The following is a 27,724-nucleotide window of genomic DNA, read 5'->3' on the forward strand; positions in this document are numbered from 1 at the left end:
ATAGAAGGAAAGGTCCTCTGTTAGGCTTGCAAGACACTATTAATATTAATGTGAGTCTATCTAACCAGGTAATGAGTCAAGAAGCAGAAGTTGGCTCTACAGTATCTTGTCATGAGTTACTGTAGCCATAGCACTTTCCTGAAGGGGACTGTTCTTACTAGCCTTCTGACTTTCATAGTGTTAATACACAAGTTCTTGGCTGTCCCTGCTATTTGCCATCATCCTAATGCACTGATTATTTTTAACCTTTTCTCTTTCAAGAATTTTTATCATCCCAAGACCTCCTCTCATTTTCTTTCTTCTATTTTCTGCTTCTATCTTCATGTCTTCCAGCCCCTCTTGGATTTTTCTGTTGTATTTTTCTGTTCCTGCCTTCCACCTCACTGCTCAGAAAAAAAATTGCTGTACTTTACAAAATTACCGTGCTGTGAGAATGTGTACATTTCCCCTGTGTTAGTTTGTGGATGAACTGACAAGGTTAACTGTTCCAGCCAAAAACAGCTAACAATGGCAACTGGCATCACAGGTTTCTCCTGATTCCTCTAGCTGCTGAACTGCCTTCTGATCCCTTAATGGTCTTCCATTTTAGCAGCACAGAAGTGAATAAAAATGGAGGGTTCTTTCATTAAATGCCTAAAGCACGGCACACCACTGTGATTTGATCAGAAACCAATTTTAAAGCTACATTAACAAATAAGTATCATTGTATAAATAAACTATTTTCAGGGCACCTACTCCCCCAGGTTCCCACTTACCTGTGTGTTTTCATGTAGTCATCCTTCAAGGGAAAGAGCTGTTCCTCAACCTTGTCCCAGCGCTCCAAGCAGCTCCACAGCCAATCGGGGTTTACAACGTGCAGATCCTTGCAGTCCTGAGCTTGCCGTACTTTTTCTGTGCCTATTATGAAACATAACATTACAGTGTTCCCAGAAACACAGAAAATAGTTTTAAGTACCCGCTGGTTTAAGAACATTTTGTGATCAAACAAATGCTCCTCCTCAGTCCAACAAAACAATCACAAGTGATAAAAGTGAGACTCTAAATAAGATGCAAGAACTTCAGTCTCAAGCTGGATGAAGCTATTTGCAACTTCCCAAAGCACTGGCACCATAGTACACTAGAATTAACAGCCAACCCCTTTGCCAGTATTGGGCACAAAGCACAACAGAAGCGAAGTTAAACGTGGCAGCTAGCACAAAATCCCCATGAAACTATCAACAATGCAGTGTGCAAGTAACAAGTGTTCTCAAATTCCCTCTGGAGAAGCCAGAACAAGAGAGAAACTCTTCAGTTACTGTTTTTGATGCTTCATGGCAAAGATTTATAGCAAGTAGAAAGAAGCAAATAAAGGTAGAAATTAACTTTGAAGTGTAGTCAGTTCCCAGAAACAGCTGACTGTCCAAATGTTTCAAGAATGTATTTATTTGATTGGAAAAAGTAATTTCATCAATTGTGGTACTTGTTTCAGCATTTATCAAAGAGATCTATGGAGGGACTGGACACTTTTGAGACTACAAAGAATTGTATAATCTGCCAATAAATCACTAAATATATATGTAATAGAGAAAAACTCCAAGGATTCTGACCTGATATATCTAGGCTTGACACACACATCAGATTTTTACACACATACTGGCAAGGCTAGAAGTGATAAATGAACTCTCATCCATCTGTCTCATAGCTGAAAGTCATTACTCTTCCTTTTTGTTACATCTCTATAGCATTTCATCTTATTTACTATTATTCAAAATGTTTAAACTCAATTACTTGTTCATATCCTGTCTTGGTGCAAAGACATTTAAATACATTTTAAATGTACTACATTTTTTGTTTAAAAATGTGAAAAGGCAGAAGTTCAATTAAAACTTAGCCCTCTCCCCTAGATTAAGAACAGAACTGAAGGTGAAGCAAGTATACGTAATTTCAAACACTATTCACTCCTACCGGAGTCCATAAATTCGGCACAAAGTGCTGAAAGCTTCTGTTTTCCTGCTTTTTCTTTCCCCAAATCTAACAAAATAGAGAAAAGGTAGTCCTACTCCTGTATCTTTAGATACAAATACATGTTTCTTACATTTAGATTCATCAAAATAAAATAAAATAGTGTTCTGTGCACAAATATATTTCTTCTATTTTCAGCATCTAATGCAAGCAATTCCACAGTTCAGGATATAAGAGCTGTACAGTAAATGCAAAGCATTTCTCCACACTAGCAAAAAAGGCATTTATTTCAGAATCCAGGATAAACACAGAGTGTTTAAAGATAAAGCCTTTTTCCAGACCACAAATTGTTTAGAAATGCCATATTTCAAAATCTGCCATGAAGAAAGAACAAAACCGCTGTCCAACAAAGACTCAATGAAAACAGTTTTACAGCCCCATTTGTGTTAATCCTAGCACACCTTTGCAGTACAAGAGGTTTTAACAGGCTAAAAAGCAAAACACTAAGGAAGGTCAGTGCACCTAGGTCATTCACCCCCTGATTAAGAAATGTGTTTTACAATTAATCTGTTACAAACATAATCAGCAACCCAGAGTACTTTCACACAAACAGCTGCTGGAAATGAGCCAGTTTACAGTGCCAGAGGGAGCTTCCACAGGAGGCATTATTAGTACTTATATCACTTCAGTAGGAAATGTGGAAATACCTGCAGTTAGAAACAGTATAAAACTGTTTAATTTATAAATAGGATATGTTGCAGAGGGAAGAAACCAGAGGTTCTGAAAGAGGATCAGATTCAGAGATCTTGGGGGGGGGAAGGATTAAAAAAAAAGTGAAAGACTTAACTTGCAAAATGGTTTCTTTTGAAAATAAATGAGAAAAGCAAAGATGACATAATAAGAACAAAGAGGCAGGAAGAAAGCTGTCATAAAAAAGGATGCTGAAGTCAGGTTCATAAGCATAGGAGTTTCTGGGGGGGGTGGTGTCGGTGGTGAAGACAACAAGAGCAAGAACTCCAGTAGAAGTTTAGGTACCTGTACCCTGTGTTAGATAGTGAATCAAATATCAGATATGACTAGCAATACTGTCCTGCACATAACTCTTGAGTTGACTGAATACAACATATAACAGGATGCAATTTCACTAGTAAGCATACAGAACACTTAACCAGAGATAGTGGTGCTACTGGACTGACTGACTGTGCTTATAGTACCCTGAAGAAAAGCTTATCTGACACTGCAGTACATCCATTCACGCAACTAAAGAGATTGTTGCTCCTTCTGGACATTATCGGGGAACCTGAACAAAACCATAAAACTGCACCTTCACCTCATATTAAATTTGGGAAGTTATGTGAGAAGATGGCTTCCTTCAACTATTTTTTAAAAATTTTGTTTCTGCATTGATGATTTATCAGGTGCTTCACCTTGCTGTCCATTCCACGCATATACACATTCTGCATTCACGCACATCTGTTTCATACCAGATATACACTAGAATGGTTAGAGCTGAAAGGGACCTTAAAGATAATCCATGCAAAGCTTCTCAGCAATCAATAACTCCAAGTCCTTTTCCTCAGGCTTGCTCTCCATCCACTCATTGCTCAGGCTGTATCTGTGCTTGGGATTGCCCTGACCCAGCTGCAGGAGCTTCCACTTGTCCTTGGGAAGTGCAACCTTGATGAGGTTTGCACTGGCCCACCTCTAGAGACTGTCAAGATTCCTCTGAGTGGCATCCCTTCCCTCCAGCCATTAAGCCATTGACTGGAACTCTCAGTTGCAGCCAATTCCTTATCCACTGAGCCGTCCACATGTTAAATCCATGCCTCTCCATTTTAAGAGACAAGGATGTCATGTGGGACAGTGTCACATGCTTTGTCCACATAGATGATGTCTGTCACACTTCCCCTATGCAGCAACTCCATAGCCCCCTCAGAAGAGCACCACACATCAAGATTTCACAAATCAAGATTTCACACATATGATGTTAGATTGGTGAAACACCAAGTTTAACTGGGTAGGAGAAGCAGTACTGCAATACTTAATATCCTTACCTACTAGTCCCCCCCCTTTCCTCAGTCTAGTGTTTTGGAAGAATGCTTATGAAGAAGAAACAGCAGAAAGGATTTTAATCCATCCACGTGATAAATACTTTGGTACAGTTAGGAACATCTGAATTGTCCAATTAGGCTGAAAATCGCTTTGAAACAAACTATTTTTCTGGACTGCTTCTCCCCCCTCCCATTACTCCTCTCTAATTACCTTTCCCCTACATCAGATTTTAGTCTAAAATTGTTATAAAAAGCTAAAAAGGCGCACAAGCCTTTTTACATGAAGCAGCTAGAGTCCAAATTAATCACCTCTACCCTCTGATGGATACAGCCTGAAATACGTAATATTGGGAAAGGTTATTTTTAAACCTGGAGAAGGCACTCATCTGTTCTGCTTTTGAACTTGCAAAGAAAAGGTTGAAAACAACAAAAAAGCTTCCTATTAATCTTGGCAATTTGCTACTACAAAAAGTGACTGAAATCAACTGCATAGCAATAAACACCAGCAGCTGTTCCCCAAGACACTTAGTTTCATTTACAGCAGTTAATTTTGTGTTATCCAAAGCTTGGAGCACACTAGGTATTTCAGCAACATAGATAAGCGAGACAAACTGTATATTTACAAAGGCTAAAAAGAAATGTTATATGCATATTTGGATATGTTCATTATATCTAGTAGTGCAGCCCAATGTGGAGATCTGCAGAGCAAAAGGCTGCTGGAGGAGAATACCCACCCCATATGCATTTCAGGGAGTTTTTCTCTGGATTAGCTTTGTCCGGACCTATGGCCCAAATGCCTGTGAGGGCTCAGCTGACTCTGCCTTCTAATTTAGTATCACCCATGAGGAGCCCAGAGTGTGTACTCCAGGCTGCATCAGGATGAACTAAAGTAGACAGTGTGAGTGACCACCAGAATCACTCTCAAAACTGTCTCCTGATTCCAACAGACTAAAGGCAACATATCCTTAAAGCAGTTTGTAATCAGGTTGCCAAACACTGCTTGGAAATATCTGTTCATTAAAAAGTTTCTATACAGACCATCTTTACATATAAAATCTTGATTCATGATGATATCCTGAAGCTCTTCTCCAGCATTAGCCTAAGATAAGTTATACAGACTTCGGTATTTTGTCCTACAAGAATTAAGTGATAACAAGACTGTGCTAGATGTGCTGTATGGAGGCTATGTCTAGAGCTCAGCTTTAACACCGCATTGTGCATTACCAGCAAAAGCAACAGGCTTATCTTGTCAGTGCCCAAGTTCTAAAAAACCCCACAAGCATAAAAAAAAAGCAGTTATGCACTACTCCAAAGACATGTCCCTTGAAAATACTCTTCAGAGCAAAACTGTGGACACATCATAGCTCTGTGACGTGAAGAGGGCACACCCAGTCATAGGACAGGCTAACAAGACTTCAGCTGGTGGCATTCTGTTCTCTCAGTGCCTCAGAGACTAAAGAGTAAGCATTTTTAAGCAGGTAGATGAGGATGAATAAAAGAAGCCATAGTTCATAGTACAACTGGTATTTTAAGCAACCTGATATTTAAAGATATTAAGCCTATGTCAAGTTTTGCTAAGGTGACAAAAGTAAGCAAGTTATTTCCATATAGTTTTCAAAATATAGGAAAAGACAGAATTAAATATATTTTGAAAAAGAAAAGAAAAACTTAAACTATCAAATTTCCATTCCTACTAGAATAATTTTTATGTGACCTGGTCACATTTAGCTGCCCTACTAGCAAAAATTCAATACAAAAATCAACTACAGTATCTTTCGTCTGTTCAGGAAGGTACATAACAAGGTTTATGAAATACTGTACTAAGTAGTTGAGTGTGTACACAGCTATAGTAAGTCATCCAGTGCAGTTTACTGTTGCTTAAAGCAAACCACAGATGTTTCAAAAACTGAAGAGTTACGCAGTCCATAGGTAAGTTGAAAGGACAATAGAGCAGCCTTTTCTCAGTCACTCAGATTTATGAAAATCTAATTAGACAAAACAAAGATCCACGTATTTTACAGTAATTCAGGTAGATAGTATTTTCTTCCCTAAATAATGCAAAAGAATCCTAATAATCCAAGAGGAAGGATTTATTTATTTTCAGAATTCAGAGTACCTGTGTCTGCAAAGAAACAAACTGCCTACCTGCAGAGAAACAGACAAGAATAAAAGAAATCTATTTACTGCAATAGGCTAGCGAGAATGCTGCAAATACAACCTAAAATGGTCTTTGTTAGCTATTCATTCCATACATCAAGCCACTACATGGTCACTTTGCAGAGGGAAAACCCATCCCTCCAAGACCTATGGGGTACTCCATTTCACAATGACTTCTTCCCTTATTTCTTTACAAATCCTTCCTGTCTTCAAAATTCAAAAGCTAACAGTATCTATTGTTGCAGATTAAGTATATGTCACTTACTACTGCCCAGCTAATGCAAAGTAAACATGTAAGTTGCTTGCTGTCTGAGTGAAGAATCTGCAATTAGTGGGATCACCCACAAACACTGAACTGACAGGTACATCTAAAAATCATATTTTCAAAAACACATTAAAAGGAGAAAAAAAAAAAATCTGAGCAACTTTGGTTTAAGGTCATTGACTTTGGATAAAAATCAAAGTGGGAAACAAAAGTGTGACTCTTCCTTACCAGCAATTAGTCATCAAGCAGTGCTTCAGATGTTTGACACAGAGCGACAGAGGCAGTATTTATACAGCTTACCAGCAGTAACACAGACTTACAGAATTTGCTGCCTACCCACATCCTAATCAGTATAAAAAATAAATAAATCACATTGACAGCTAAATTATCATGAAACCGGTTGTGACCAGACACAATTTATAACCTTAAAAATCTCTGACTAAGCTTTAGTTTCCCTCATGAAATTAGGATGATGTAGCATAACTACCTCCATTTAACCAGACATGAGAAAAATAGTCTTCGGCTGAAAAAGACAAAAACCATCACAAATCCACAAGCAATCCACAAGAATCTTAAAAAAAAAAAAAAAAAAAAAAAAGAAAGGATTATTGGAGAATGTTTTTTTTCCCCCCACTCTAATTTCCCTTATTTCACTGCCAATGTTACAGAAATAATTATTAAGTGATGGTGAAAAGATGACAGCAGTCTTGCTCCGTTGGCAGAAAAGACTGCCAAGTTCCTCTTTCCAAATCAGTGCAATTCTTTTCTTACTAAAAGTAGGGGTCAGCTTCTGCATACTGACAACAAGAGTTTTTCACCCCAGCAATTCGGGAATAGTACTCTTCTTGTGATTTCTTGTCTTAGTTAGCAGGCAATATTTCAATGTATTTTAAGTATGACGTGCAGCACCAACCTTACATTACTATTTTGAAGAAGAGTCTAGATTGACAAAAAGTCTGGAAAATATGACCCACACAGACATTAATATATTTTTCTAAAGAACACAAAGTTAACTTAAAATATATTAATAAACTCAATTCAAATACCTTAAAGGCACATTAATATAATGTAATCTAAATCTGAAGTTAGAATACTTTTCCATATTAAGATTTACATTAGTGGATGATTCACTAAGAATGTGCAGATAGTGAAGAATTTGCTTATAAAAGTAGAACACAAGAATGTGTGTATGTATGTAAGTATATACCCTCCCCCCAAACTGTATATTCTAAGCAAAAAATAAAAAAATAAAAAAAAGAAGCCTGAACTGCTTCTTACTATCACATACCACGTACCTTAGCATAACATTATTCAACATTTTTCATCCAGAGAAATGTGTATGTTTGGAAGGGTCTCATTTACATTTATCCTATCAATTTTACAACATCACATAACAACTGCATTCAGAAACCACCTAGTGCAAGTTAGACAAAGGAACTTTGAAGTTAAGTGTTTTAAGATTTGAAACTGGAAAAACATTAAAATTATATTGTCTCTCCATGACAAAGACGTACAGGCTACATGTGGAGTAGTGACAAGCTATCACCAGATTCTAGTCTCAAGACAATCTGAATTTCTTACAGAGTGAAACTAAACCATGAGAGCCGAAATCTGAGAAACCAAGAAAGCAAGTATTGCTGTAACTTAATAGCAAGACCACAATAAACTTTTCTCTGAAATGAATGTTAAAGTTTATATTCAACTTCTTTAACAGTCAAAAGATTCAGTACCACTCTTAACTGAGAAATGAGACATGACATGTCACATCAGAGGTTATTTAGCAGGTCCTCTTTTTAACAATTGAAAGCCACACTTGATCAAAAGGCAGCAAAGAAACCTTTTTAAAAAAGGCTTCTAACTTTTTTTCAGAAGAGCCTTTAATTTAAATTCTAATTGCAGTTATATTAAAGCCTGTTACATAAAAACAACTCGAGGCATGAATGAGCTGAAACAGGAAAAAAAGCTGATGGAAAACTTGTCTCGTGCTTACCTGTCCTTGCTGCAATGAGATGTGTTGCTTTGTCAGGGTCATCAGCACTCAGTACTAGATTCTTCACAATTTTAGCTCCAAGTGCTGTGGCATGATAGTGTTCCCGTGTCTTCTCAATGGGAAAGTTTGTTGGGTAGAGTCCGCTAAATATTATGGTTACATCTGCCAACACTTTACTTTTCAGTTCTGGTACTATTTTTCTGATATCTGGAATTTCCTCAATCTCTTTTTTCAGGTATTTATCATACTTTGTGTAATAATCAGTGTGAACACGCACAAGGATCTCTTCGAGGTATATTAAATGGTCATCATCATCTGTATCATCCTCCTCGTCTTCTTCCTCCATACTCTGATCTAAGGACTCACCCATTGTAATTCCAGATTGTTCACTATTCTGAGACTCTGTTTCAGCTTCTTTCTTGTCTGCACACCCATTTCCTAAATCACAAAGACTTTCCTGTTCACTTTCTTCTTGTGCTTCAAGATCAGTTTTGTCATGAATATTTTCACTCGGTAGAGATTGTGCATCCCCAGAATGGTTCACCAGACCATCTTTTTTCTCACTCTCATCAATGCAACTCCCTTTCTGCAAATTTTCATCCTGCAGAGGTTGTTTGGATTTCTTCCAGCTTCTCTTTTCCTCATTCTCACTATCTGATACAGAAGTGGATGACTTTTTGGTATCCAATCCACCATCACTTTCACTGTCACTAGACAGTTCGAAGTCCAAGTCATTTGTTGTCTTGTCCTGGGTTTGCTGCTTCTCTGTCACTGTCCTGTCACCTTGTTCTGAAGTATTCTGAGATTCTATTGTATTTGTTAAATCATCAGTGACCTCACTGTCCCCTTTCTGATCAGTGCTATCATTTAAGGTATCTTGTGCAATGACTTTATCACGAGAGTTCATATCCCAGTCTGATGATTCACTGCTTACAGAAGTACCTCCATTTGCAGTACAAGCATCCTTTGTAGATTTCTTGAGACCATTGCTTTGCTCTTCTACACATATAACACTCTTTGTTTCTTCAGCATCTTTTGCTGATGTTACTGCTGAATCCAACGCCTCTGGTTTTGTAGAGTAGTTTACTAAAACATAAGAAAGAAAGAAATAAAATCTGTGTATATATATATATTTAGTTTAATCAAAAGTGAATTTTCTTTCTTCTTAAACACACAATTTATGTATGCAGTTAGGCATCACTATGTTCAGAAGTGACAGGCTTTTCAGAAGTTAAGATACTTTAGGTGTCAATGATTACTAGAAAGAACAAGAACTGGCAAACCTAACAAACTTTACTTTTGTAAAGATGCTGTGTAAGCAGCTCTTTTTTCTTCTTTAAAAATCACACAGGCCATCAGTGATTATTTGTTAACTATGCAAACATGAAAGGATTTATTTTTTAGCATGAGTTTTACGATTATACCTCAGGGCAATAAAACTACTGCAGCATGATTTAGGCAGGGAGGTTAAGTAGGAACGAAATATTCATTCTCAGCAGTATGTCGAGACTCGAGTTTATTAACTACTGCTCCAAAGTGAGGAAGGGAAGGGGACCAAGGGGAAGAAATCTACAGAGAGGAGTAAAGACTTATTTTCCTCTGTGCCTTATTTTACAGAGGAGAGAAATTGCCTTTCTCTCCATTTTTTTTTTGGATGATTTGTTGTATTACCAAATCAGCACTCCAGCCATAACAGCCAAAACATTATTTACCAGTACTACACTTTTGCAGTGGTTACCCATCAAAAGGAAAGCTATGAACAAGAACAGTCCAGTTTTACTAAGCTACTTGCACTTGTGCTGCAGGAGCACTCTTGTCAAAGACAATAATACAGGGTTGTAAAAGAGATGCTATCAAACACATTTGAAAATTGGAAAAACTTGTGAAACTAGTTTAAAAATTATATATATTACCTTTCTTCTTCATTTGAATTTCTCTTGGTCCAGGAGGCGCATTAATATCTCCTATACCCTGAAAGTATACGTATTTCTTCACAGTTATCAAATTGGGTGCAAACTTCCAAACATCCTCTCTATCATCAATGATGCAAACCATTGAGTCGCCGCATGGGAAGAGGTCTCTAAGAGACAAAACAGTTGATAAAATTAATTCAGTTTTAGAAATTAATACTATCAATGAAAACAGTTTCTGTTGATGTTCTGGTTTGCTAGAAACACATTTGCAGGACATGATATATGTATCAACCGCTAATTAAAGTCAACAAAAAAAAAACAGCTGTTTTTATACCTCTATTCCAGAAGTTAGAAGGAGGAATCAACAAACCTCTGCATTACAATGTTTCAGCCAGTTTTACAGTTTAGATCAACAAAGAGCCCCAAAGCCAATGACATACATGGTCAATATATTATATATAAAAATAGGAAAGACACAAGAACAGTTTTTCAAAGAGCAGACTCACTCAATCCAGAACAATGGAAGCAAAAAGTACTAATAGTTACATCACTGAGGAGGAAGAGGTACAGCACTTGATACACACATGCATATGAAAACAGCAGAAGAGGGGGGGGACACCCAACTCAACCCCCAAAACAAAAACCCCACAACCAAAAACCCCCAAACTTCTCATTTGCTATGGTCAGGTGGGAATAATTTTTGATCTAGGTTTACAAAATACTAAATATATTTGCCTTACATAAAAAAAAACAACCCTTGGTTTTATACTCTGAAAAACATCAGAACCTAAATTTAAACTACAATATTAATTTAAGGCTCTAGGTGGCCTAATTTCAAGAAACACTGGATCACAGAAGCTGCTAGATATACAGCACATTTGAAAGCCAGAATACTAAATATTGAAATATGTATTAATCTCAAACTGAGAATTTTGGTTTAACTGAAAAAAAAAACCCAACCAAAAAAAACCAAAACAAAACAAAACAAAAAAAAAACACCCACAAAAACAAAAGACAAAACCCCAACCCCTCCCACCCCCCCCCAAAATCCAAACAAAACAGACCAACCAAAAAACCCCATGCAACATACAAGTCATCATACAAGACCACAAGCCTGAAGCCTGGAACAGTAAAATGGAAACGAGGTTAAGTTATTACAAGAAAAGCGTAAGTGAAAACATGATGCCATTGCTTCACATTCTTTCTGTTATACTACCACAAAACACAATAACTAGATTAAATGCTGAAATACTTAACATCTCGGTTTTATGGAGATCCTGTTGATATTTAAGAAGCAGATAAAGGAGGACTATAAACATGTTAAGTGCAGAGGGAGTCTTATTATATTTAGCATATTCTGTCTTTGTTGTCCTGTTTTGTTTAATGTGTAAAACCCATATACATACCTAAGATTCCCAGTTTTTGAAAATGGATCAATACATTCATCCCTTGATAATATTCGATGGGAAAACAGCTTCTTTTCAGGGTCCAAAAATCCTTTTGAAAGAAGAAATTAAAAAGTTAATGTTCAAGATGTTTGTTCCTTGCTTACATTCTATATAATTCAGTTATTTTTAATCTATGCACCAGCAGTTTAACTAACAGACAATTTTAAGGTATGAGGTATTATATGGGGAAAGGGTAAGCACAGTGGATCAAGTATTTGTAACTAACGCAGTGGCATTAATTTTAGAAATCCCATCTCATTTTCCTTCAACACAGCACCAAAATTGAAATTAAAAGATCTAAATTTGTGACAGCCACATAAATTAGGCTGGAAGAGATACATCAGATGATAGATACGCATGAGTTTTGCAACTTACATTTACCTCTCTACAGGTGATTCATTAAAGCTAAATGCTCGCCTTAGCTCATTATGCCTAGGGACTGCAGAGAAGTCTCACAAGAGTCGGCAATGTGCTGTAATACTTAAGCACAATGGGCAAGTTAAGGAACAGTTTCAGCCGGAGCTCTTGCATTTGTAGGTTTTAAGTCGTGCCTCTAAAAACTAATGTATTTACACATAATAAATATATCCTGGGATTCCCAGAAATATTTAGACCTAGTTGCAGTCACTGTTCTAACTACACTCAGGAAAAAAGACAAATAAAAAACAAGCCAAAAGAAGCTGTGCTATCTGATCCTAAAATCAAAACAAAATGCCATTATTTAGGAAAATGGTGACTTGGATGTACAAACACACATGCACATGCTTCTGAACCTAGCGTCCAATAATGAAGTTCAACCTCATGAGCAGATCACAGCCATGTAATCGCTCAGAAAGAAACTGACATCTTACATGCTAACCTGATTTTCTCATTTTATTGAATTTGTGTTAAATTTAGCATTTACTTCTCATTTTTTGAGTAATACAGGGCAGGCAATACTTATCTGGAGCAACTTTTTAAAGGTTTTTTACCTTAAATGGTGGCCATCTTAACAGCCAGAACCAAAGTTCAAAATGACTATAGATTTTAAGGACCAACTTTAATTTTCTTAAAAGGAGGAGCTTTGAGATTTGCACAGAACACATGTCCAGCTCCTTTTAGAAGTCCAGCTCCCATGAGTATGTTTAAGCTGGGTCTTCAAAAAGAGGGTATAAAAAAGTAAAAAAGAATAAAAATCAGCAACTGAAAAGTTGATCCTCTATGTAGTTAATATTAATGTGTAATTGGAGTAACTTAAAACCCATAAAAGCAAGAAAATTCCGAGTTAAGGACAGAGGTTCAACCTTAACTCACCCGGCTATGCTTAAGAATTGCTGCAAACTCGTAGAATCATCCCCTGTAGTGAGACCCTTGCAGTACCTAGGCATAATGAATTGAGAGAATTAGCTACAAAGTTTTATTGCCATACACACAGATATTTTGACAAACTTCATAAGCTGTCATATAACTTGCTGTTCTCCCCAACCAAATTCTCTTCTTCTATATTCTGAAGAATATATATCTGAATACACAGGGACACTGTACATCAAATTGGACAGATGTGCACTGATTAAATGGTGAAACCAAAATGAGGCATTCATTTGCAGTCTTGTCTACCTAAAACTGCAAGAAAGTGAAGCTGAACTAAGAAAGCCCAAGCACAGAAACCCTGACTGCCAAGTATTACAGATGAGGTAATGTTCTGGAACTTTTCAGTAATGCTCTGGTAAAGACCTAATTTAAACACTTTTTTCTTCCTCAATAATCCACTAAAATTGCACTTATGATACAGCTCATTACAGATGTACCCACACATATAAAAGCTTATCTTAAGAGAGAAGGGTCTTTCAAAGCTAAGCTACTTGAATAAAAATATGGAAAACAGCACTGGTCATTTAAAGACCATGTCTTAAACTCTTTGATTTCTCTTGGATGTTGCCTGGACAACTGAATCAATACAAGATGTATTCACATTGCAGGGTAATGGCAGATAACATTTCATTTAGCATACATAATTTGTGTTCTTCAGTAGTATGTTAGTATCATCTTTAAATTCTGAAAATGCTACACTGGCTATTCACTAACCTATTTAGTGATTTAGTGACATAACTGGAATATCATTGGAATCAGAGGACCCGATCTAGTTGAAGATGTCCCTGCTCATTGCAGGGGGATTGGCCTAGATGGCCTCTGAAGGTCCCTTACAGCCCAAACTATTCTATGATTTTGCTCTATACAAGTATGGCTACATAACATACTGTTACTTAAAACATTAAGTTTTAAATGGTTTATGACTGCAAACTTTACATTAAAAATAAGTAGATGCAGATACACTTGTACTTGTTAAGACTTGGGGGGTTGGTCAATGAGAAAATGAACATGAGCCAGCTTCAGAGTGCGCTTGCAGCCCAGAAAGCCAACCGTATCCTGGGCTGCATCAAAAGCAGTGTGACCAGCAGGTCGAACGAGGTGATCCTGCCCCTCTACTCTGCTCTCGTGAGACCTCACTTGGAGTACTGTGTGCAGTTCTGGTGTCCTCAACATAAAAAGGACATGGAACTGTTGGAACAAGTCCAGAGGAGGGCCACGAGGATGGTCAGGGGACTGGAGCACCCCCCATATGAAGACAGGCTGAGAAAGTTGGGGCTGTTCAGCCTGGAGAAGAGAAGGCTGCGTGGAGACCTCATAAGAGCCTTCCAGTAGCTGAAGGGGTCATATAGGGATGCTGGGGAGGGACTCTTCATTAGGGACTGTAGTGATAGGACAAGGGGTAATGGGTTAAAATTTAAACAGGGGAAGTTTAGATTGGATATAAGGAGGAAATTCTTTCCTGTTAGGGTGGTGAGGCACTGGAATGGGTTACCCAGTGAGGTTGTGAATGCTCCATCCCTGGCAATGTTCAAGGCTAGGTTGGACGAAGCCTTGGGTGAGATGGTTTAGTGCGAGGTGCCCCTGCCCATGGCAGGGGGGTTGGAACTGGATGATCTTGAGGTCCTTTCCAACCCTAACTGTTCTATGATTCTTACCCTTAAAGATAAAACTAAGTAAAGCCTAAGATTAAACTTATTAAAAATTTAAAATCATTATGATGCTTTCAGTAACAAGAACTGGGAAACACTCATAATGAAGAAATCTACTACCATCAAAATAAAAATATTTTCATAACCTACATATTAAAACACTTAGAATTTACAATAGCACACTGTTTGAATATTAACCTTTAATAATGATGCCACAGGTTTCAAACTGATGATACCTTCCAAAGCACTGGTGGCTTTTTCTTTAATAAAAGTCCATACAGATACACCAAAAAAGGCACCTGTTTTGATGATGCTTTTTTTTTGTGGTGGCATTTTGTTGTCATTTTCTATGACTTTGGAGGGATAAGAACCTCTGTGTTTTTTAATATGCTCATCAAGTATACAGCAACAGTGAAAGTGTACTCAACATGTACTCTTCGTTTCATTTATTTCTTTCTACCTGTTTCCACCACCATGCTTTGAATTCTGATCAGTCACTTTTCACTGTTTGTTGATTGAGTGTTAATAATAAATTTTCTTAACAGATTATTTTTTTTAATGGAGAAGTATCAGTTTGCAGGTAACATTCCAGCAAAAGGATAAATGTTGATTAATTTCTCATTTTGCAAGCATGTTTAAAAAAAAAGCCTTTATAAGAAGTCAAAACGAATGAAGACAGACTTGTTTCAAATCAAAACTGAGTCTCCATTTAGTCCCATGAATTAGACAATGTGCTATGTACACCTCTACGCAGTTTCTTGAACAAACTGAAGTCACTATCATTATCCTTTGACTATCATATTATGATGGACTATTCAGTTGACTCACCTACCAGACCCCCAGTTTCTTTCTCAGACTGGGCCTTTGCATATACAGGTGTATCTAGTTGTGTTACCTGGTATTATGTAGACTGTTACAAAAGCAAACTTATAAGTAAGACTTCTAAGGTTAAGTAAAAAAAGACCAACAACATCACAAGATGCAATGTTCAAATGTAAATAAATTATAGTGGGGAAGTCTCAGACCTTACAGACAGAGTTAAACAGCAGTTCCCAGTGGAGTGATGTAACAGTAGGATCAAACATGAACTTGAAGAAGTCCTTTTAAAAATAAATTTAAAACTGAAAGTCGTCTTCAATTCTACTTCAAGTCCTACTTTAGAACCTGGAAAGAGCTGCTGACTCAATCTTTCAGTAGCATTAGAGACCTTCGGAAACTGGTGATTACACATACTCTTGTCAATTATTTCTTGATACACTTGCTGTAATAAACCATATGTATGAATGTCCTCAAATCAGTCCTACTTCCTAAACTCCACTAGGAATCTTAAGAGTGGTTTCATACTGCATTATTGCTGCCTAGTGGCCTTTGAACTCAAAATTCACAGTTGCATTGACTTTTACAACATCATTTAAGCCAAATTCAGTATTAAATACACTGAACTTCTCTGATGCAGAATATGAAAAAAAAGTATCAATTGGTCAAAGTAATTATTTATAAGGTAAATACTACAGGAGGCTCTAGATAAAAATGCAAAATTCATCTTCATAACCATTCTACAAGATACCACTTTGTAAATGTGTCAAATTAAGAAAGGGTTTAGGATAAACTGCTTCAAGCAGATATAAATGGTGTTTACAAATACCAGCTAATGCCAATCCACAGCTGAGTTAAGTGCTAAACTGCTACTGCTAAACCCAGGGCACTGAGTCTGCTGGAATGAGAGAAAAGGACCTCTGTCATCTATTCGCAAATGAGGAAAAAGCCTTCCAGAACATGCAAGTAGCAGCTCAGTGTCTAGATTTCACTAAGAAATGGAGAACTACAGAATCCCATAGGTCCTATATGGAGAAATCTAGGATGCATATGGAGGACCTAACAACAAAACCCTTTTTCCTTATGAGAAAAGATTCATTACAAGTCCTTCCTTTACATAACAGAGGGATAACAGTAAAATACCAGACTGACAACTGTGAGAGATAATTTAACCAATACTGCCATCAAGTGTTCTCTGTATGTATTAGCTATACACTTCTGTTCCTGCATCTAGGTTACATGGACCAAAGGCTGTACCCACCATTTCTCCATAGCAACATATTTCAGCTGAAACTATCCACTTGCAGTTAGAACACTTTCAATGAAGTCAGTCAGTTTCAGGCAAAAATCCAGAACTCTGGGGATGTCAGGAAGCAGTAATACCCTAGTTTGCTCATTTGGTGGCTATTTCCTCTGTGGAAAAGATGGAGCAGCTCAAGTATGATGCCGACAAATAGGCTTATCCATTGTAAGTACCAGCCTGTGCCAACATGGGGACTACAGGGTAATCAAAATTTTAGCTCAGGGATTAACGTAAGCAAACACATGACCAAATCGTACATTGAGAGATGACCAATCAGTGGGGAAGCACATACATATCATGAGTTAACTACGTCTGTGAGTCACTCTTCTCCCTGGCTTTGAAGATTATTTGCTGTATGTCTTCTTACATCACTGGATATACACCTTCTAACCTGAAACCACATGCACATTTTTGGCACATACATTCAAGTAAGGAATCTTGCCCACCTACTTTCCTTTACCAGTTACTTAGACCTAGCGTATAAGAAAACCATACCCCTTTTGCTACACAAGAAATAAACACACCAAGGAGGAACAGCAAGGTACAAAAGTGTTAACACATTAGCAGTACACAACATATAATCCAACAGTGAGACTGACAAAGCTTTAAGAAGATTCTTCTTCTCGGTCAATAAATAGTAAGTAATGTAGAAATGTTCACTTGGATGGGCAGGACAAGATATGCCTTCCTGAACTTTCAAGGAAAATCAGCTGGAGACCACAAGCAGGTATCACTTCCTGATTTGAGAATTCTGTAATTATAAGCATCTTCTGTGGCTTGTTTAATAAGCAAGAAGAGTTCTCTACTTAAACAATTCTTTTCTAAATTGTTCTAGTGCTAACTAGGATAGTTAGCTGTCTAACTATTTTGGAATCTTCCTTTCTTGCCAAGAAGTGGGATCACTGGGATAGCATTGCTCAACACACTTGTAGCAACATGACACAAAAAAATAGCAGGTATGAAAGACAAAAAAAGCTAGGAGACACAGAACAGCAGCCAGGACAGTCTGACATACAAAGTCATAAGCTAATACATTGTGAGTTATACTGTCTTAGTCTGACAGACTTCATACAGGAAAGTCTACACTGAAAATGCTATTCTGTCAAGGCACTGAAAGCCAATTTTACAGTTTAAACCCAGGGTAACACTCCTAACATGAATTTGACTCATATGTCTTCACAACAGGGTATGTTTCTTTTACAGTTCCTGGAAGCAGGAAAGCATTTCAGCCAGTGACCCACACCACAGACTACTACTGCTATAATTCAAATGTAAGTTTTCAGTTACTAGGAGAAAACAATTATACTTTCTTGAGGAAAAATATGTGAAAACACTGCTAGATCTGTGCTTTTCCTCAAATAAGCAAATCTCAGCTCCAGAACACAAACAGAATTTCTGTAAATTGATTTTTAGCAGCCAAACTTCCTTTGGGGAACGGGAACAGCAGGGTGTATGTGGGTGAATGTGTGTGTGGGTATGCTCTCCACAGGAAGAGAGAATTTCATGTTGTTGATTTTTACAGAATTACTTTAGATTTTAAGACAAGCGATTTGCAGATCATTTTTAGAGTCCATCACCTTAATTTCTTAATTAAATAGGAAGGCACTAGCTGTCATACCACAGTCTAATTCTCTAACCATCAGGGAAGTAAAAAAAGCATGTCTGAAAGGAAGAAAAGGATTATTTCTGATATGACAGGCCGTAAAGGCACTGCCTTGTAAGTGAACCCAGAAACCTGTTCACTGAAAAATCTAGGAAGTGGTTTTTTGCACAAAATGAAGAACAAATACCTGAAAACAACCACAGAAAGAAAAATAGTTATATAAATATAAAGCCTGATAGTGTAAATATTGTTACATGCTACTCACCTGCAATTGTATGCGCATACAGTCTGCTGCCAAAAGTAAAAACATGTAATTCATACAGCTTGGCAATTTTTTCCAGGAATTCCTTGCAATGAGGACGCAGACGAGTATGCAACATAGGCTCACCTCGACCTAGCTGGAAATGAAATATTCCCTAGAAGAAAAAGCATGTTTAATATTATCAAGATAACAAACAAAAATGTCGGCATTCCAGAAGTGCTATTCCCTCTTCCATCACTTTCACTACTTTTACTTGGTCTGACTAGGCTAAATCAAGTTTTAGCCACAAAGACTATGTGGATGAATAAAATCCAAAGCATATTTTTGCTCTGTGCCAGGTGGTCCAACACAAAAGTTTTCAGTGTACCTTCCTGCATTTGAAAAAGTTTATGATTGAGACAGCTTCCATTCAAATCTTATGGCAAATCAAGCTGAATAAAGCAACCTGAGAAATTTCTCAGAAAGTTCAGGATCCCAATCCCATCAATACTATTCAGTGAACTTCACTCAGATTAGTTTTAGTATATATTGGGCTCAGAGAAAGACTCTGTTGGATGAAAAAACATTATGTCTATGGAAATATACCATCAGATAGCAAACCAGGAAGGAACTTTGCAGATAAAGATCCCAGATAAAAACCTCACAATCTTTTAAAAATGTTTTTGTTTAAACCATTTATTTATATAGATGAAGGCATAGCCTTCCAAATAGACAAGGTTTTTTGATCTTAAGCTGAACATTCACTGTTCCTTTTCCTCTCAGTTATGAAGTACATTTACAGCTTGCTTTTTCCTAGCAGGAGTTAATGTATGTTGAACCTACTGGACATGCGCAAATGACCAGAGTTAAAAAAGAGCAACTATGCAGCTGTAGTTTGCGTGACAAGTTTGAATTTGCATCCTCCTTTACAAGACACTGTAGATAAATTCTAACATGCTTTTTAAAATTATTTTTAGTTTTTTTAAGTTTCCAAGCTGGAAATATTACAAGCCAATAGTCCCTATCCGTGCAATGACCAATGTTTCAGGAAGAATTAAATAGCAACGCCCAAACTCCCCTCTCCCCCCAGAAAAACAAAGTTAAAGAAAAAAATCTCTAGACATATTCAAGGAATGACAGATGTAGCAACAAACAGGATTACCCAAAGAGGGACTTCAAACAGTAATTCACTATATCCACCTCAGACATGGGAGGGGAAAAAAAAAGTCTCGTTACTGAATACTCAGCTTGTGAACTGTAGAGGAAGGAAAGCAGACATTAAAAATAGCTACCTGAAACTTCTCTCTTAAAGTTATTAGAATGTAAAGGTGCAGGAAAGCATAAATGGAAGAAAACTTATCAATTTAAATGCACAGAAAAAAGGAATATATTTCAGAGGACTTATTTCTCATTTTCTCTTAGTCTTCAACTACAATTTTACTTAAACATGGAACCATCATTTAAATACTGTTAGAAATATTCCTGTTGTTACTTTGGTTTGAAAGTTAACACCAAATACTTACCTTATTAGACATTTGTTGGCAGTGCTGTTCTGTAGTATGGATCAATGTCTGATCCAAATCTACCATGAGCACCAGTTTTCGATTTCGATGTAGTCGCTGTTGATCTTCTCTTCCTAGCTGCTCAGCTTGCTGTAACAAAACATTCATAACTAAGCTTAGAAGAAATAAAATTAGGTTTATTGCCTTTTGTGCACTGTAAACTTAAGAAGTTCTCACACAAACTAACTGCATTAGAAATGATGCTTTAATGTAACTGTAGTGATGGCAGCCTTGCCAGCATTTTCTCCACAGAAAAAAAAATCCCATAGTCTACTCTCAGATCTTTGTGACACTGGTAACTCTTAAAATTGATAAAGTCAAGGACTTTCAAGGTTAATAAGTAACCACTGAATTACTTCAAGGCCAGGAGTCTTGGGAGGAAACAGGAGTAGCTTTGAGGTACACAAAGGACAAGTTCATCAGCAGATCTGAAAACTTGCAATTTTGTATCAACCAGGTACACTACAGGTGACAACACTAGGCTATATAAAAAACTGAAACTGCTAATGACAAAAATGAATATAATTGACAATTTAAGATTAAAGAATAAATGCCTTCAGACATAAGTAATTAGATTACATAGTTATGTGTGGGCACTGCTGTCAAAGACTTTATACTCTGTTAAATCTGAGTTGAAGTTTACTCCTCCTGCGCATGTTTCCAAACCTTAGAAGTACCACATTAAGCTCTGTGTTTGCCTTAACCACTTCTGATAGTAAGCTGCAGTGCTGCTTTTAAGTTCAGCTGTCTGTGGATAAAGTGGAGCATTGTGAAGAAGCAGGGGACAAGTGCAAACTGCCCTTTGAAACCTCCTCTAGGATGGGGACTCTTCTAATGCTTCTACCTTTGCATTTCCTCTTACTGGTGTTCTTCAAAGAGTTAAAAAATAATCAAGCTGGTAAAGAAGATAAGTAGAATGTTTATCTTCAAAATAAACATGTTTTTGCCTCTAAAGAAACTGAGGGCTGAACAAGCATATTTTGATGACTCAGGTGAATTGAACAGTTGAAAAAGATGTTTAACATGCAGGTAAGTTGGTAACAAACTAGCTTTTCTGCATCTAGTGGGACCAATTTCAAGGTGAAGGGTAAAGCTAAGTTTCAAAGACACTACAAGCTCCAAACACCTTTCAGCTAGTGGAAACTGAACTTGCCACAAACTGCTCATTCTTAGAGACAAAAACACTGAAGTAGTCACGCTGCTGTCACAAGTGGCATCTTTTTCAGTGCAAAGCTCTAAAAGAACACTATAAACCTGATAATAACTGATCTGCATTACAGTAAACACACAAAAACCCTGAGCTACTGATGCTTAACACCAAACTCCTCTTCAGAGAGAAGCAAAACTTTCTGTATGAAGTATACACAACATTGAAGACACTTCTATAATGAAGCTTCTCAACTGCAGAGCTATAGTGAAAGGTATGAATCAAGAAAGCATGATGATACTTACCTCAGAGCTAACTTTCAGCTCTGGAACACTGTGAACCATAGACACAGTTGCTGTCGACAGTGGCACATTCTGCTTTCCATTCTTGCTTCGTATCCTAATCATACAGGGAAAAGAAGCATCAAAAGAGAGAGTAATAGCTTACTGAAAAGTGAACACTAAAATCTGGAATACAGAATCATAGATTAGTTAGGGTTGGAAAGGACCTTAAGATCATAAAGTTCCAACACCCCTGCCATGGGCAGGGACACCTCGCACTAAACAATATCACCCAAGGTCTCGTCCAACCTGGCCTTGAACACTGCCAGGGATGGAGCATTCACAACCTCCCTGGACAACCTACTCCTGTGCCTCACCACCCAACAGGAAAGAATTTCCTCATTATATCCAATCTAAACTTCCCCTGTTTAAGTTTTAACCCATTACCCCTTGTCCTATCACTACAGTTCCTAATGAAGAGTCCATCCCCAGCACCCCTGTAGGCCCCCTTCAGCTACTGGAAGGCTGCTATGAGGTCTCCACGCAGCCTTCTCTTCTCCAGGCTGAACAGCCCCAACTTTCTTAGCCTATCTTCATATGGGAGGTGCTCCAGTCCCCTGATCATTCTCGTGGCCCTCCTCTGGACTTGTTCCTACAGATCATGTCCTTTTTATGTTGAGGACACCAGAACTGCTCACAATACTCCAGGTGAGGTCTCATGAGAGCAGAATAAAGGGGCAGGATCACCTGCTTCGACCTGCTGGTCACACTCCTTTTGATACAGCCCAGGATAAAGTTGGCTTTCTAAGCTGCAAGCACACACTGCCAGCTCATGTTCATTTTCTCATTGACCAGCACCCCCAAGTCCTTCTCTGCAGGGCTGCTCTGAATCTCTTCTCTGCCCAGCCTGTAGCTGTGCCTGGGATTGCTCCGACCCAGGTGTAGGACCTTGCACTTGGCATGGTTAAACTTCATGAGGTTGGCATCAGCCCACCTCACAAACGTGTCAAGGTCCCTCTGGATGGCATTCCTTCCCTCCAGCGTAACAACCGAACCACACAGCTTGGTGTCATCGGCAAACTTGCTGAGGGCGCACTCAATCCCACTGTCCATGTCAGCGACAAAGATGTTAAACAAGACCGGTCCCAACACTGATCCCTGAGGGACACCACTCGTTACAGGTCTCCAGCCGGACATTGAGCCATTGACCACAACTCTTTGTGTGCAGCCATCCAGCCAGTTCTTTATCCACCGAGTGGTCCATTCATCAAATTGATGTCTCTCCAATTTAGAGACAAGGATGTCGTGTGGGACAGTGTCGAACACTTTACACAAGTCCAGGTAGATGACATCAGCTGCTTTACCGCTGTCCATCAGTTCTGTAGCCCCATCATAAAAGGCCACCAAATTGGTCAGGCAGGATTTCCCCTTAGTGAAGCCATGCTGGCTGTCACCAAGCACCTTGTTGTTTTTCATGTGCCTTAGCATGCCTTCCAGGAGAATCTGCTCCAAGATTTTGCCAGGCACAGAGGTGAGACTGACTGGTCTGTAATTCCCCGGGTCATCCATTTTCCCCTTCTTGAAAATGGGGGTTATATTTCCCTTTTTCCAGTCGTCGGGAACTTCACCTGACTGCCATGATTTTTCAAATATGATGGCCAGCGGCTTAGCAACTTCATTTGCCAGCTCCTTCAGGACCCGCGGATGGATTTCATCAGGACCCATGGACTTGTGCACATTCAGATTTTTAAGATGGTCTCGAACCAGTTCCTCTCCTACAGTGGGCCCAAGGTCTTCATTCTCACAGTCCCTGCATCTGCCTTCCAAGACTTGGGTGGTGCGGTCAGAGCCTTTGCTAGAGAAGACCGAGGCAAAGAAGTCATTCAGAACCTCAGCCTTCTCCAAATCCTGTGTAGCCAGTTCACCCGAGAGCTTCCTGAGGGGGCCTACATTCTCCCTAGTCTGTTTTTTATTTGCTATGCACCTGTCTCCACCAAAAAAATATTTTGACTAAGACACTCTTCTTTCAAATTCTTGCTAATGTAAGTTACTGAACCAAATGGATAAATGGATAGAGATCAAAGCAGCTCACCATGAAAACCTTTCAAAAGTCACCATAATTACTTATGCTTCCATATAATTATTTCATTAAAAATGACACTAGGATGAAACAGACATCTATGTATTGATTAGCATTAGAAAGCAGTTACAAAGTATAACCACCAAACCACTCAAATTTAAATGTTTTCTTCTTTTTCTGCAATCTCTCAGCATGCAATTATCTACTTTTCTCCAAGCCAGACTATAAAACAAATGTAAGCAAATGATAGGCAAAATTACTCTTTATGCTACTTACATGTGAATGCTGCCTCAAGAAAAGCATCCAAGAAATACCCATACATGCTTTTTCCTTCAGCACAGTGAAGTACTACATGTGTGTGCCCATATTTTATATGAATTTTATACAGTCTTAGTATTCATATAATCACATATAGATGCATGTATAGACAGATAAATATAAATATCACTAATATTTAATTGAAAGTTAATTTCTAATTTTAATGATAAATATCATTACATACAGTATACATATCATCCTCATTTTTGTGTGTATATATATACATGAAAACTGTGTGTGTACACACAGGAGTATGAAATTCCTTGAAAACTGACCAAGTAGCACCACTGCTATCATCAGTATCATTAGTTTATAGCTTACAAAGATCAATTTATTAGGAACTGTGGTACCTAATTTTAAAGACATTTATGGTTCACCAACATTAAAAATACTATCATAGAAGTTTTGTCCTATGTGTCACATACACATCTCTAAATTCTCACAGGTACCTGTCCTACAAACGGCAAAATTTGATATCAGATCTACAACCAGAATTAAACTTCACCGTTTTCACTTCATGACAAGCAAGCACCTGAGGAAAAAAAAATATTACTTAGCTGTGTTGAAGCAGACAGAATCACAGTCAGATATGCTTCTGCTGTACCTTAGGGCTTGGAAGCACAAGAAACAAAAGACAGGTACTTCCTTTGGTCCTAAGTTTACATGCACATTCTACCATGTTACATCCTTCAGAGTTCAGAACATCTCTCATATGCAACAGTGAATGGTATTTTAAATGAGCATTTAAAACAGATGAACTGTTTCCAGACCATTTGTTGAATAAGCGTAAGAATTAGTTAACAGAAAGGATGTACCACTGAACAACACCCAATAAGCTGGCAGTGAACTGGCTTTATTCACTTTAGGCAAGGAAAGCAATTAACACATATGCTTTTGAACTGCCATCTGACATAGCCTCAGCAGACCTAACACGTTCTTCCATATGTATAAGCTATTTTGTATAAAATGAAGATAGCTGAAGTAGACAAGTATTAATTGAGAAAACAGAATTCACTGCATACCCTGAATTTATCTAGATCTTTAATGAAAGAGCAGCATTTACATGTGATAGTATTAAAACCGCAAAACAAGTATTCAGAGTAGGCAAAAACCTATTTGTTATTATCCTAACTTTCAGTTAGGTTTCTTATTTTACCAAATACTACTTGTTAACAAAGTATTAACAGCCAACTTTTTATGAAAAGTCATATCCTAACCACTAACAGGGTTACATATTGCACAACATCTAGTCCACTTGTGCTGGTTTATGGGATAATGTTCACAAAATAGTTCTTAATAATGAGTATGAATTAAAATGAAACCAAAGTATTTCCTTCCAAATAAGCATACAACATTCATTTCTAAAATCCAGTCTATTATACAGCCCACTCTGGGAAACAGCTGTTGAATTAGTAATTTGATATATGTAAGAAGCATTCTCTTTACCAATTGTATTAGCAATAAGACAGAGTAAAAGAGAAATACAATCATCTTTTGAATTTGCTTTCTTTTTGGCCTAAGGCTTAAATTCCTTTAGTTTCATGTGAAAATATTTGAAAATAAAATAATAAAAAAAAAATATCTAAGCCAGCTTTGAAGGCTTACATTGAAAGCACTGGAGACCAGTTGGCTGTCATTACAACACAGTGCAAATGAAGTAAGATCACATGGATGAAACTACTATTACTTCACAACTATTTATACCTCTACAGGCAGAATACCCAGGTTTAAGTCACTCTTGACACACCTTACAACTCTTAACCTCAGTTATGAGTACATAAAAAGCAAAGTAGAATACACTGTGACAGGAATGTGTCTGTATGCATGCTCTTTGCATTTGCTACTTAAGTTAGCAAGTTATGCTACAATTATCTCTATAGAAAGAGAGTGTGCAGTTATTAAGTCATAAATTTGTAACTCAAGTATCCACATGGAATCTTACTCACCCATATTTCTAGTTATGAAACCCTGTAATGACTAAAAAGTATAGTTCTAAATAATGCCTCTGTGACTACAGCAACATATAAGGGAAAAAAAAGGGTACACATTTGTAACATTGGCATAGAACTTGCTTGTTTTGTCTTCATGTCTTGGTTTTATCCAAAACGAACACAGATTCTTGCCTACAAGCAGCAATTTTTCAGTAAAGATATATACCTTATTAAACGATCACACTATTAATAATGTGATCAAGAATTAATATATTCAGACCACCCAATTTTAAGCAACAATTTTATAAGCCAATCTCAATAGATTTTTTTAAGCAAATGTGAGAAGTGCTTTGTGCTGAAATTTAACTTTTAGAGGAAACTCCCTCTCAACTTTGCTTATAAGAGCACTCTGTATGTTAAGCACCTACTTATATTAGGCAGTATGAGTACCCTTCTTCCTCCCTACTAGCATCTACATTTTCAGCTACCCTTACGATCCACAACTACTAAGACTCAGAATACAGAAGCAAAGGCCACAGCAGCCTTGTAGCAACTTTCCAGTAACTAAAGGGGGCCTACAAGAAATCTGGAGAGGGACCTTTCTACAAAGGCAGGGAGGGAAAGGACAAGAGGGAATGGCTTTAAACCAAAAGAGGGGATATTTAGGTTAGATCTGAGGAAGAAGCTCTTCCCTCTGAGGGTGGTGAGGCCCTGGCACAGGTTTCCCAGAGAAGCTGTGATGTCCCATCCCTGGCAGTGTTTAAGGCCAAGATGGATGGGGCTCTGAGCAACCTGCTCTAGTGGAAGGTGTTCCTGCCCATGGGAGGGGAGTGAAACTAGAGGGGCTTTAAGGTCCCTTCTAACTCAAACATTCTACAATTCTATGAAATTAGAGAAGAAAGAGCTTGGATTTCTAATCACAACGCAGGAGAAGATGAAAAAAGGAGCTGAAAATACTTACTGAGTCAAGTCCTGGCCACATTCTGCACACAAGCCTTTCATAACAACAGGATGGCTGCATCCTTCCAGTCTCACCAAGACACCTCTGAAAAAGATGTAGGCATTACACTTATTGCAGGTTAATTTCAGACACTCAGATTAATGATTACGTATTGAAAGAGTTCAAATAATAATTTCTGGTTATTATTTGAGTGCCAGTCCCATCAGATACATGCTTTTGCCCCAGTTTTAGGGAAAAGACAATAAGTATTCAAATTATTTAATTTCCCACCTTTAGAAGTCACTGAAACATGTATCAGTCAGTTTCTAACCTTAGTTTAGCAAAGAAATTAAATATATTAACAAAACAAGCACTACCTTTCAAGAAACAGCTTACATTCAGTCAGATAAAACTCTCCATTAATATGCTACTGAGCTACACAGTAATGTAAATCAAATATGGAAGCTTTAGATTCATAGAACCATTTAGGTTGGAAAAGGCCTCAAGATCACCAAGTCAAACTGCAAACTTAACACTACCAAGCTCACCACTAAACAGTGTCCCTAAGCACCACATCTACATCTTCTACCAGAGAAGCGAAGGCTGCGTGGAGACCTCATAGGGGTCTATAGGGATGCTGGGGAAGGACTCTTCATTAGGGACTGTAGTGACTGGACAAGGGGTAATGGGTTAAAACTTAAACAGGGGAAGTTTAGATTGCATATAAAGAGGAAATTC

At 37.8% G+C, this 27,724-nt stretch overlaps 1 protein-coding gene across 2 annotated transcripts in view; it reads right to left on the minus strand.

Moving 5' to 3' along the window:
• CTDP1 (CTD phosphatase subunit 1) overlaps window positions 1–27,724 on the minus strand; it is a 106,055-nt gene that overhangs the window by 62,260 nt on the left and 16,071 nt on the right. For both annotated transcript variants that reach the window (XM_061346337.1, XM_061346338.1), the window contains exons 2-9: window positions 27,008–27,091; window positions 21,742–21,835; window positions 20,251–20,379; window positions 18,752–18,902; window positions 11,724–11,814; window positions 10,318–10,484; window positions 8,405–9,490; window positions 756–897 (exon numbers count right to left, since the gene is read on the minus strand). In XM_061346337.1, coding sequence (XP_061202321.1) covers window positions 756–897; window positions 8,405–9,490; window positions 10,318–10,484; window positions 11,724–11,814; window positions 18,752–18,902; window positions 20,251–20,379; window positions 21,742–21,835; window positions 27,008–27,091 — 1,944 coding nt within the window. The remainder of the gene's footprint in view (window positions 1–755; window positions 898–8,404; window positions 9,491–10,317; window positions 10,485–11,723; window positions 11,815–18,751; window positions 18,903–20,250; window positions 20,380–21,741; window positions 21,836–27,007; window positions 27,092–27,724) is intronic.

Source organism: Neopsephotus bourkii, unplaced genomic scaffold (genome assembly GCF_033783945.1).
Source record: "Neopsephotus bourkii isolate Nb327-2 ecotype Australia unplaced genomic scaffold, CSIRO-AGI_Nbou_v1 NB_272, whole genome shotgun sequence".
Classification (NCBI taxonomy): Eukaryota; Metazoa; Chordata; class Aves; order Psittaciformes; family Psittacidae; genus Neopsephotus; species Neopsephotus bourkii.